The sequence below is a fragment of the Dermacentor silvarum genome, chromosome 5, assembly GCF_013339745.2.
Source record: "Dermacentor silvarum isolate Dsil-2018 chromosome 5, BIME_Dsil_1.4, whole genome shotgun sequence".
NCBI lineage: Eukaryota > Metazoa > Arthropoda > Arachnida > Ixodida > Ixodidae > Dermacentor > Dermacentor silvarum.
Window position 1 is genome coordinate 38,989,522 of NC_051158.1, and position 13,090 is coordinate 39,002,611.

Here is a 13,090-nt window from a genome sequence, read left to right on the forward strand (position 1 = left end):
TAGTCACAGAGTGAGAATCAGATGACAATCACTAAAGGACAAGTGTGCTAAGTCACAGAAAAGATTTGTAAATCAGTAAACGGCCAAACACTACAGCCTGATTTGTAATTATATCTCCAATTCTGGGAAAACAGTAATAAATTGAAACCTGCAGAGTAACCTTCACACAACAGAAATTATTTACGCTATGTCCGCCATCATCACTCTCAGGCTTTTTGTCATGTGAAGCATGTAGGTCTTGCAGCACCAAAAACTTGTGACGTGACTGCGTTGCCATTACAGTGGAACCCGTGATACGAATCTCACGGGGTCACGGAAAATATTGTATTAGCCGAAATTGTATCATCGAAACAAATTAAATCTAGCTAAATTAAAGAGGTCAGAGGTGAACTCACTCAGGCACATGCACGTAAAAGCATTTACAGTATGATCACTTATAAAGTAACCGTTTATAGTGAAGAACTGGCTACAATGCGGCCTTTTCCAACTCCCGTTTACCCTCCCATAGGACTCCATGTATACGCATACCGCTTACAGTGCCGCCGCGTGAGACGAAATACCGGTTATAATGCGGCTTCCGCGGTAAAATCTCGCCGACAAGGGCGGTAGCGAGCACGCTTCTCAACGAGGTACGCCAACCGATGGGAGAGGAGGTCAACGAGGGCGATGTGGAGGAGGAGCTTGAGACGCGGAGCATGAGTCCAAGGGCGATAAAATCGTCGCTGCGCGCCGTATGTGCCAGTAAATGCGCGCGGGGGATGCTCGCCTTCACGGAGAGCGAACGCACAGCGGAGAGAAAACGCGACTTCCGTGGTGCGAGAGGCCGTGGGGGTAAGGGAGGGAGGGGGAAGGGGGGCGTGGCGACGCTGTGCTACGTCACCAAATACGTATCTTGCAACCGAGCGCAAGGGTAACTGGCGACGCAATCTCCCACACGAAAGGAGCAAAGCGGGAAGGCAGCGTGGGAGGGAGGGAGTGGGGGGGGTTTTACTCTGCCAACAAATGCGTTCTTCTACTTTGCGCCTGTGCCGGCTGTCGGTGTTGTCGCGCGCACCGCATCTTGAAAGCAATCTCCACACGGCTCTGACCATTGTATGCGCCGTGCTTACACCGCTTAGTTTGCTCAGTTTCCGTTGAAGCGATAGACCGCACGAGCCTTCGCTTCCCGCGGCGGCCGCTCGTGGGGAAAAGCGGCCGCCGCAGCGAGCAAAGAGACAAAAGGAAAAGCACAAAAGCAACAAAAGCGCCGCTGCTTCGAACTCTTGGCGCCCAGTCGCGGATTCCGCGCTGTCCGGCGCCGCGTCTGCGCCTCCGCACCAAAAGAGAAAGGGGAAATGCGCGTCACTGCTCGCTGTTCTCTTTCGCGGCCATCGGTGGGGCGGCATTTATTCGTATCAACCGACGCGGGTCGAAAATCGATTCGTAACAACCGTTCTCTAACGCGTTGCAAAGTAATGGGGCTCGGCCGGGACCTCAGAAAAATTCGTATCATCCGGAAATTCCTATTAGCCGTGATCGTATCATCGAGATTCCACTGTAGTTTCACACGTAAATTGACTTCTGAATGAGCTTTCGTAATTAAAGATGAGAATCAGTGTGTCGCTGTCCTCCTATGCAGAAACTTGTCCTGTCACCATCTTGTGATAACAATGGCTCAAACGACGGCTCAGACAGTACGCCATTGCTAACACCGTAAACATGGTTTCGGTTTCGTAACTGATTGTAATGTGCAGGCAATATACTCAGGCCAATTTTCCTTGGAAAGAAAGCGTGCATTAGAATTGGTGAATATGTTAATCCTTTATTGTAAGCTGTCATTTTCCCTTTGAGATTTGCTGAAGGCAAGTTGAAAATTGGCACTTCCGGTGGGATTTAAGGGATCTTCAACACATTCATTGTCCCCTAGCACCACCAAGACAGTCCGCCACTGTCATAGGACCCACCATTGGGGTCACCACTGGGGTCACCATTGGGGTCAGGCGCATGCAGGTGCGCCTGACCCCAATGACCCCCACCTCTTTCTCTCTCTCTCTATACACTTCGGTTGCGGTAATCTTGTATGTTGGAGGGCACTGGCAAAGCAGTACAAGAGCAGAATTACTGTGCATAACGCCAATGGAAGCAAAGTTGCACAAAGTATCATATACTTATGCACCAATTGAACTACGGTTACGAGGAAAAGCCACACTTCATGCTTGCAGCTACACAACACCAACAATAAGTGTGTGTTGGATCTGATTTATCCGGTATACGCAAGCACAACTATTTGCAAGCTAAATCTATCTGAATGATGGCAGTAGCTCGATTTGCTCTGTAATAAATAAAAAAAAAGATATCTTGCCGCAGTACATTTAGGGCACATCATGCAAGAGCTCCTTTATCGTATACTTCACTTTATTACACATCTTAGAAAGACACGCATCTTAGAAAGCATGGAGCCCAGTCACCGGACTCTCTGCTCTGTACAATGTGTAGAGGATGAAAGAGTAGCAGTAAATGAGGAGGATAAAGCTCGCCAGTTTTCTCACTCACCACTTCCTCGACGTTGTAGAAGCCACTCGACGCCCTGTTCCCCTTGCGATAGTTGATGTGGCCTCCAAACAGCTGCAAAAACTCTGGGCTCTCGTCCGCTTGCTCTTCCCGCACGGTCCGGCAGTGGGCGCCCAGAAAGTTCCGCAGGTTCACGGCATGGATGGCGGCGCACGCCTTCTTGTCCAGCTGCAAAGGTCGCGAGCGCCATCGCTTAAATTGAAGGTCACGTAATGAAAGACGGCTGCCCTGTAGCAAAACTACCACGTGCTGGCAACTGCGAACGGAGAGGTTGAGTAGAGTTTGCATCCAACTGCGAAGGAGGGGATTCGCGACAGCAAGCACACGTCTCTCTCGTGCACAAATCCTCCTCCCTCCCTAAAAGATAAATAAATATTAATAAAAGTTCCGCTGATGTACGTGCCGTTGTCGATCAGTCACCGCGTCAACGAGCCGTTGATAAACTTGAGTTCGCAAGGCAGAGATATTGCGCCACTACAGTGCATACACTCGGTGAATGACAGCTTTGCATCTGAGATTTACGGGCACATTTTTTAAGGGCTTAGGGTCATTTTTATTTTTGCATCTTTTTGTTTTCTGTGTGGTTAGGCATATGACACACAAGGGGCTTCAAACAAGATGGCATGAACTGCAAGCACAAGTTTATCTTTTTGCTACTGCAAGTAAAATTTTGCGTGGTTACACATCCCGGAAACACACAAGAGGCTTCAGAAACCAGTGAAAACAATGAGTATAATTTGCTATATAGCAAGTAAAAGAATCTTGCATTGGAACTTTCATGAAATGACATAGTTCATATTGTGACGTACAACTGTGCAAGGCAACCTGAGCATGTACAGGTGTTCATTGAGGTTTTGGATCACATGCTCTGATACGCACTGCACAAAGGCGCACAAAGAAAGGGTGAACCAGAGAGAGAAGCATTGATTAAAAAGGGAGAGGGGGCATATGGCCGTCTGGCCTCATGAGAAGCTATCTTGTAGGTAGGTGGCCTCCGCTGGGAAACAGAAGATCGACGTGCGCTCAAGCGAGAAACGGCGCAGCTACGTTAGTGCAGTGAGGCTGCATAAATGTGCATTACATGTACTGAATCGGGCCATTGACCCTAAAATTGCAACAACATATGCATTCTTACAGTAGGGGACATTTTTTGTATGCCATGCCACACTCCCAAGTTTCGCCATAACAGTGGCAGATGGTGCCACTGTTTCCTTTGCTGAAAAAGGTCTACAGTTTTCGCCTGCCATTGTTGCAGACGACGTGCACTTCTGATTCAGCCTGGACAAAACAGGTGAGAAGTATTGCATCTAAATGCGGTAACTGACAAATGCAGCAAGAAATTTGGGTGCAACTGAGCCAGCGCTGTAGCCAGAGAAGCCGCCGCTCATACAGTTGGCACAGTCGACTTTGTTTCAACACCAAACACCGAGCCGGTGCGCTACTGACCGTGGTTTCAGCGCCAATCCAGTAGTAGATGAGCCAGTTGAGATTCTGCGTCTCCTCGACGTACGTTTTCAGCACAATGTAGCAGTCACCCTCGTGGAACTTGCCCACCAGAGCTGCAAAGTTGACAACGCAAACTATTTAAACACTATATTGTACATCATTTTGCATTACCGTTATATTTGTGCTGAGCCCCATGCCGAACACACCAAACTACCAAACTGTTTGTGGTAACTTACAGCAATAAAGAATAAATTATGTTGACCCCCAAGTGTGCACAGCCCTGCCTATTCAATTGATGCGTAAGGGGCAAGAAATAGATATGGCTTGATACATCAAAGCTTGCTCTGCCACGAAATTCTTTTGGAAGACTTTTTTCCCCCCCCATTTCCAGCGCATACTTAATCGGCGATCACAGAGGCAAGACAAATGCGATGGTGCACATACAAAGCAACCTAACTGCAACAGCAAGTTTTGTTTTGATTTTGATTCCCACTATGCTTATTTGATGACAGTACCAAAGGCAGTTGCACTGAAACATTTCCTTGGTTTGAAGCACAAAAATGCACACAAATCTATCTTTTAGGTTAGTTAACAGTTCATGTGAAATGGTTGCTTTGTTTACGCTGACTTCTAAACGTCCAATTAACAAACTTTCTGCATTTTTTTGGAGGAACATATAATGCATCAACTATGCTCACTTGAGCCATCCTGAATATCAGTTTACAGCATTGGGATTCCCATTTTCATTGGTAAAGTCAGAGTTACTTAAATTTGTGATATTTTTTCTCAGATTTATAAACTGTCCTTCTGTCAGTAGGACCTAAGCACTTCTTTTAAATACATGCAGCAATTTTCATTTATACTGATTAAACAGTTAGTACCTTGAGAGCATTTCTGTCTTTCACATGTATATGTGAAAAGCGAGGGTGAGAGTGAAAGCTGCTATTAAACATAAGCACACAATTTGCCAGTTAAAAATAGTTAACAAATCAAACACATTGGTCAAACCACTGTGGTACTTACACTCGTCGAGGGGGTTTGGAAGGAAGTTGTCAATTTCCCAAACAAATGTCCCTGTGGAAAGAAAAGTTCATAAGCTGGTAAACTACAACTAAGAGAGACTCCTGCATAGAAAAAAAAAAGTATGTTAATTTCAAGGAAAATGAATACACATACTTTTTTCTTTTTAGAGAAAAGAAGATGGATAGTGAAGACTTCTATGGAAAAGAATGTTTGCTCCCTCATATAAGGAACAAATTTTAAAATCCATAATAGGCAGCATCATCTGAACAACGTCCCTCAGAATAAGTAGTAGATAAATTTTTTATGCCACATTTGTGTGTAGCATTGTACATATGTGCTAAGGATTGAAGAAAGAAAAGCTGCTTTTAGGGCTTGACTATCAGGATAGGAATAAAAATATGACTTTCATATCAGAATCTGAACAATACGAAAAAGGAAATAACTTCAGTGTAAAATAGCAGTGCTCTAGACACTTGAGTATCATATTACATGATCAGTCCGAAATCTTTAACTCATCCGAAAACATCCTATAAATCTGAAGAATGATCTCATAAACTTGCAAGTTAATTCAATGTTTACAGAGCAAGAATATGCATGAATGCTTCGGAAAATAAGAAAAGCTGTACCAGGCATCTGACCAACATCCTCTTCGAAGATCTCACTGTAGTCTATGGGTGGCTTCTCCAGGGCCTCGTCCCAACGCTTTGGCCTGCGTACGGGCCGGAGAATAAGCTAACAGACATTGCAAGTACCTTCAGGTTGTGGCAAGGTAGATAGTAAGTGCGTATCTCAAACACATCGTTAATCACTTCTTCCAAAAGTGTTATATCGGTAATGTGCCATTTCTCCACCAAGACAATATACAACCGTAAGCAATTTGAGCTAGAAAATTGAACTTATTTTAAAGCAATCACCATTTGTAATGTGAGGATTCAAAGAAGCTAACAGTCATTGCAAGCAGTACTTTCAGACGTACAAAGATAATAAGTGCTAATCACAAGAACATTGTTAATCACTTTTTTCTAAGCTGCTATTCAGATCTAGCAGAGCGTATTTTGACGGTCTGATTGAGACTACTGCGGCATTGGCAAAAACGAGGCAGCTATAAAATATGAATAATCCTGACATGCCACTAAGCATAACTCACTAATACTACATGATACTTACCGTAAAAACTGGACTATAGATCGAACCGGAATATAGGTTGACCCCCCAACTAACCAATTCTAAAAATGAAAAAAAAAAAAAAAATCTTTTTCAATGGCGAAAGTACCGAAAGACACCCTTACCTTTAAACAAATGCGACTCAGCCGGTTGCACAATGGTGACAGTATTTAGACGAGGGTCGACATTTTGCAATGGTTTTTTGAAAAAAAGTTCGACCTATATTCCGGTTTTTACTGTATATTCCTTAGTAATATCAACACTTTCCAACAACACCCCAAGGAATGAGAAGCTGTGATGTTAGCCAACTTCAACCTTGTTGATACGTTTTAGGGAAAAACACACACACACACACACACACACACACACACACACACACACACACACACACACACACACACACACACACACACACACACACACACACACACACACACACACACACACACACACACACACACACAACACACACACACACACACACACACACACACCACACACACACACACACACACACACACACACACACACACACACACACACACCAGTGGCGCACCGACGGGGGGGGATTCGGGGGTTGTAACCCCCCCTGAGGCCGACTTAACCCCCCCCCCCTTTTGTTTAACCCCCTTTCTTTCCTTACGCACTTGAGTGCTGCAACTAAGATGTAAGACGCGCAATCAACTGCACACTCGCAAAGAGCGCATTTTTTGACAATTTCCCGTGAAATAATCGAAATTAGTGCTGTTTAGGTGGTATTGGCAGAGAGAGAGAAGAAAAACATACTAATCAGGAAAATGTATGATCCAAAGTCATTAAAAAAATTCTGATAACTTTACTGTAGTCAACATCTACGTAATGTGAAGTGTGTGGATCATTGCAGCACGAGATGCAGATGCGCACCAATCTGGTGAGGACTGAGTGGCCCGAGCAGCTCATCGTTGTTTTTGCGGCTTCAGCAAGTCTACATTTGTGCGCCTTGTTTTTGGCCTGGGTTAGCAGCTTCTTCGGCAGAGCATTTTGCCGGGAAGCTTTGACGTGCCCACTCGGCAAGAATCGCTGTGGCCATGAGACGCCGACATGTGTCGAGTTCGTGGGGTCCGAGCGACCTGAGACACGCGTTATCGTTTTAAGATGGCGATGGGAAACCGAAACAAAATCGAGCTTTGGTCAACGTCGGAATACAATGCCACGATGCCCCCAGAGTGAAATATGACGTTCACTTCGCACCGCCTGCAGCAGGGAACAGCAGTTGGATTATTGCCTATTAAAACCGTGCAGTAAGCTTCCAACGCCACTACGCCACATGCGCTGTGAAACAGATAGATGCAGATGCTTATCGCACTCAGTTGGTGGCAATAGCTGTGAATGGCGACGTGTGACGACCCGCGAGGAGATTTGCTGTTACCGGAATAGGAAACCAAGTGCATGGCAGCAATTTCACGTGACACGGGTAGGCGAGTACTGCAGGCAAGCCGTGTGGCGGGTGCCTACTGCTCTCGATTGCGCGTGCCACGCGCTTTTTCTTGTTTACATGGAATCTAGCAGCCAGAAAACATACCATAGGATCGCAATTCGGCGATACACTAAACGTTCGTTCTGAAAGATTGCGTTTTCCGGGAACCCATTAACTGGTACAAAATAAGCGTAACTGTATTGGGTTATTAGTTGCGTGCTTGATTGCGAACGTTGGCGCCAGGAAATCGTACGAAATGGAATCGTACTTATAGGATGGGATCGAAATGGGATCGTACTTAAAGGCAGCCCATCATAATTTGTGCCTTAGGGGGATAACAGAATTCACATACTTGAGAGAGTCCACACGGTCTTCGCCTCCCGACCGGCCATTGCGGTCTTTCTCCTTGGCCACATCGGTCATGCCCTTGAGAATCTTTGCTTGGTCACTGTCAGCCTCGCCTTCCCGCCGCCGCCGAAGCCGCATCTTGCGCGCAATCGGGTCCTTCACGGGGGCTGCAATCGTACCAACAGCTTGGATCAAATGCAAGAATGAACCAGACAGCGAATGAAGCTTCGGCGCAGACGCTCGTGATGAGACAGATGACTTCCACAGAAATCTGTAACACGGATGCTGTTCCAGTCTTTCTTTGTGCAGTGAAAGACTGAGATGGCATGCTTCTGAGACGAGATCACCTTTTGACTAGCTGAGATTAACTGCAATGCGATGTTTGATGACTGCTTCTTTTGTCATGATATTCTTCCGCTGATTGCTTTTTCTTTAACTCATCTCCCGTCTTAATTTTCCTTTGTGCTTCTGTTTGCACTTATAAATGCCATCATTATTATTACAGTGAAACCTAGTTACTATGAACACCACATTAAGAAACATTTCAGATGAACAAACTTTTCAGAAATCCTCTGCTGACTGCTCATAGTTTCAATGTAAAAATATTTCAGTGCTGCGAACTTCAGAATACCGAACTTATCAGAATAACGATTGTTATTCAGTTTCCGTATCATGTATATACTATGAACTATGAATCTGGGGATTCTTAGATTTCTGTGTACCCTTTATGGCTGCCAGAACAGTAGGCTAGCAGACAACAAGGCGCAAAAAGTGGACACCATGGTGCATGGGCTCGGAGTGAGAATGCGCCAGAGGAAAAAAAATATGCCTAGAGAGGACTTTTTTTTTTTTTTCTTTTGCGGAGGCAACGATGCATCAGGTTTTGCAAGCACATGCTGTGCTCAAACAAGTGTCGCCTATCAACGGAGGGGCGTCTCTTCCTTCTTTCTGTGCACGACCATTCTTTCTGCAGCTGTACCAGCTATGTGCGCAGAGAAATGTAACCTCCGTGCACGTGGGGATGCCACACAGTCGCACTTTCCGGACGGTGTCATTTGCACGCGCTTGCACTTTGGAATAGTTCAGGTGTCCGCTTCGAGCGAGACAGCTGCGGTGTCCATGGCAAGGAATGTGAAAAACAAACAAACAAAAAGAAACATTACGCTTATAGGCGACATGGAGTTTCTTCATTGTTGGTGGTTTTCTCAGCTCACGCTCTATATACTGAGGTGCATGGCGGCGGAATCTATGGAAAACAGTAACAGCGTGGGCCAAGAGCCAACAGCGACGTTTTCGTGGATAGCTCATACGGTGACAACTGATCAACTGATGGGTTGATGGGCGAAGAATGGTTCATTTTAGGGCTATCACTATACCAATTTTTAGAATAACGAACAATTTGCCACGGTCCCCTGAAGTTTGTTATATCGAGATTTCACTGTACGGTTAACTTAAGAAACAAAATATCTGAATACAGTTTAGCAAATACTTCTGGAAGGGGCCTAGCGCCTGCCTGCCATAGAAAGGAGGTGGACTGAGAAGGTGCAGGAAATAGCATAGGGTGTAAAAAATGCCACTGCATTCAACTACATTCACGGGTCTTCTATTGCATACAAATACAGCCCCTGTAGCAGCTCGGAAGAGCTATTGCTTAAACTACTGCTAACAGCCATGCAGCTATTACTGTAGCTATCGCTGAAACATGTTACAGCTATCAATGTAGATACTATTCCTAACCGCAATGCTATAGCTATCACTGTAGCTATTGCTTGCAGCCATGGTTAGAGCTATTGCTAACAGCCATGGCTATAGCTATGGCTGCAAAATATTGTTATGTCATGCCTTACCAGGTTCTGTGCCAAGAGGCTGATAGTACATATGAGATCTCGCTATTGACACTGAAGTAATTTGCTTCTCCAGTGACCAATATTGTATATGTCTTTCGACCGAAGCCTCATCACTTAAACGTAGTTTCAACAACCTAAGACACACCAAGGCAGTGCTTCTACTGCCAAGAGTTACTGTGTTACGTAGTGGGTACTCATACAGCCCTGACTACAATCTCACAGTGGTACACATTTCATCTGTAAATACATGTTGTAAATGTTCATCCCTGCAGCAATATCAAAGGCAAAAATGAAATGCTGTTCACTCACTTGGTGCCGGGATCTGCGCAGTTGGCGTAGCCCCAGCAAGCCTCAGCTGTTCGCTGAGCGAGAAGTCAACGTTGTAGAACTCGGCACCTGCGCCCCGCTGGCACTCGAGCGGCTTGGGGGGCATCACCAGGTCTGGGTTGTCCTTGAGGTCGAGCACCTCGAGGTCGGTGAGCAGGTGGATTGCCTCGGGTAACGTGATGAGGCGGTTGTGGCACAGCACCAGCTTTTTCAGTCGTCCACAGCTGCGTAAGTTTAAAAAGATGTTGTCAGGTGCTATGCCTCCTTGGATAAATGCAGTATCAATTGCACCAAGATGACTAAAACTATTGGTGTACAGTTGATGAACAGTGTCGAATGCATCTGGCTTTAAATTATAGTATAATTTTCTTTTCCATTGCTTCTATATTAATTTTTAAAAGGATAAAAGCCAATGTGTATGAAGGTGGACATAAGGTCTGACAAGGAGCTTGCACTGGAACTTCCCATGCAGCATCAGATGACAACACAGCCCAATGAGCAGACGCAGTAGCTTGTTTTAGGATATGCTGCATTAGTGTGAGCAAACCTACCATTTTTGTGAGCCAGCAGTTAGCGTGACATAAGACACATGAAAAAGGCAGAAAATACAAACAGTAGTCTTGCCAATCTTTCTTGTGTATACATTGCTTTATGCTTGATAACATTTGTCAAAGATTAACTGATGGGCTAAGCAATGAGTGAGGTTACCAAAGTGCTAATTTCGGCCAGTTTGTGCGTAATTGGTAATGAAAACAATGCTTTCCAACAAGACAAAAGCCAGACGACACACATGAGCAGTGACTAGCAAGTGTAATAGTTATGTGAGGCTAAATTCCAGCCTACGTGTGCTGCCAAGTACAAAAAGGTACATAAATGCATAAGATTTTTGACGTCTTAACAATAAAAATTTGTATTGATTCCCGCATTGTGAGCTTTCTGCATCATTACTCAAGAAAATGTTGCTGTATCTTCAGAGTAATTTGTCAGCTTTCAAATTTGGTGATGCACATATATACACTGAAACATGTTTTTGAGGCATATCAGAGCATGACAGTTTCGGGTGACTTGGGTCAAGTCACTAGCTCCACCATGGCATTGACACGCTGGAGCTTGAGCTCCTGCTCCCAATGTATTTTTGCTTCAAGACTGTTAGCAAACAGCTATACCAATACTATTCACAGGTATGACAACCACTTATACAAAGTAAGCACGACCAAAGGGAGACGCCAGCTGGCGCAATGGTCAGCTTACCGTACAACCCCTTCGGGGATCATCTCCAGATTGTTGTAAGCCGCCATGAATACCACCAGATTGTGGAGCTTGCCAATTCCCGACGGAATGCCCTCGAAGTCGAGCAAGTTGTCATTGAGGTACAGGTGGGTCAGCGTGGTGAGCTTGCACAGTGCTGCCTAAAGCAGATGAATACACAAAAAAATATACAGTTAGCCCTTGATATAACGAAGTCAATAAAATCGGCAATTTGCTTCGTTATATCGAAATTTGGTTGTTTTGAAATTCAAACTTTTATGCAAAATAAGTAGTGCCTCCCATGAATTTTTCTTACACAGAAGGCAACAAAAATTTCCTAATCATGGACCAATCATAAAAAGAAAATTCTGAATGAAAAAAATGTATTTTGTTGAATTTAAGAGTCCGCGACAAAAGATAACAGTTTCGTGCCATGCCGACGATATCTTCACATCAGTGGTACAAAGCGAACTCAGCCACACTTTCACGTCCAATCCGCCCCTGCAGGTGATAGTGTTGCCCGCAGTGGGACGAAGCTACCATGAAAAGTGCCGGCAGCGAGGAACAAATGTGTCGTCTGCTTCCGTTTCAACATGTCTCCAAAACTTGAGAACACACAATATGGAACTCGAGTTCTCACAGAACTCGAGTGTGTGGAACATGACTCTGTTTCACTTTAGCGGTCGTTGTTGGTTGTGCGCCGCACGATTTTAGAGGTGCGTTCACAAGCAGCCGCTTGTAATTCAACTATTTGACAATGCGTGTCCGCAGAAGTTTCCATTTATTGTCTTGGCATTCCTTCATGGTGGCAATGAACTTTCGTTATATTGAAATCATGTGTAAACAGACTTTGTTATTTTGAGGTTTTGATATCGTTCTGAGGTTCTGACAATCTGGCATCCAATAATGACATGTAAGCACAAGCAAGGAACCTAGGCATTTCTAGAGCCATTAACCTTTCAACCGCCAATTTAACTTCCGAAAAACGTACCAATATCGCCAATTTTTTTAAGTAGTAATAATTTTTTCCATGCAATTCTGATTCTGAAAATATATGTTATATAATTGATTTCTGTTTAGAATTAGCACAGAAATTAAAAAAGAAAAAAGAAACTGCTGTTGAGGGCGGCTTTCCCTCAATGCATGCCGTGGTAATGGGTCAGAATGTACTGAATGTCATTCTCGTCAGTGGGCTGCCGCAATATTCCGGGCACTGAAGAGAAGGAAAACCGTGGAGACACAGGTGGCGGGTTATCGGTGTTCACACACTGCCACACACGTGCACTGCTCAGTGCGTCACCGTCGTCATCGCCGTCGCTCTCGTCATCATCTGAAGCAATATCCAGGGTAAAGACAACATCTGAGTCGCTGTCGGACACAAATTCCATGTCGTCACTAACGCTGCTTTCTGTACTGCTCCAAGAAGCACCTCTTTTTCTTGGAGCATCGCTGCCACCGACACTCTTCTTGTGAAGCGCCATAATGAAATGACTGTTGCCAGGCTTAAAACACGCGCGAAAGGCACGAACTGCGGTTTTTCATAGACAACTACCACCATCTAGGGTTGAAAACTGCAAGCAAAGCAATTGACGACCATGACACGTCTTTGGCGGCGGAAGGAGCGGAAAATCGGGCCGGACGAGTGCGACTCGTCGTTGGCGATATTGGTACAAACTCGTGT

The 13,090-nt window shown here is 45.0% G+C and overlaps 2 protein-coding genes across 2 annotated transcripts in view; both read right to left on the reverse strand.

Annotated features, from left to right (window-relative positions):
* LOC119453311 (protein flightless-1-like) overlaps positions 1-13,090 on the reverse strand; it is an 89,493-nt gene that overhangs the window by 62,153 nt on the left and 14,250 nt on the right. The window contains 7 exon segments of the mRNA XM_049667759.1: positions 2,533-2,718; positions 3,997-4,109; positions 5,020-5,070; positions 5,646-5,728; positions 7,992-8,154; positions 10,144-10,385; positions 11,413-11,570. Of these exon segments, the coding sequence (XP_049523716.1) occupies positions 2,533-2,718; positions 3,997-4,109; positions 5,020-5,070; positions 5,646-5,728; positions 7,992-8,154; positions 10,144-10,385; positions 11,413-11,570 (996 nt within the window).
* LOC119453314 (zinc finger protein Xfin) overlaps positions 1-13,090 on the reverse strand; it is a 40,827-nt gene that overhangs the window by 6,380 nt on the left and 21,357 nt on the right. The gene's annotated exons all lie outside the window — the stretch shown is intronic.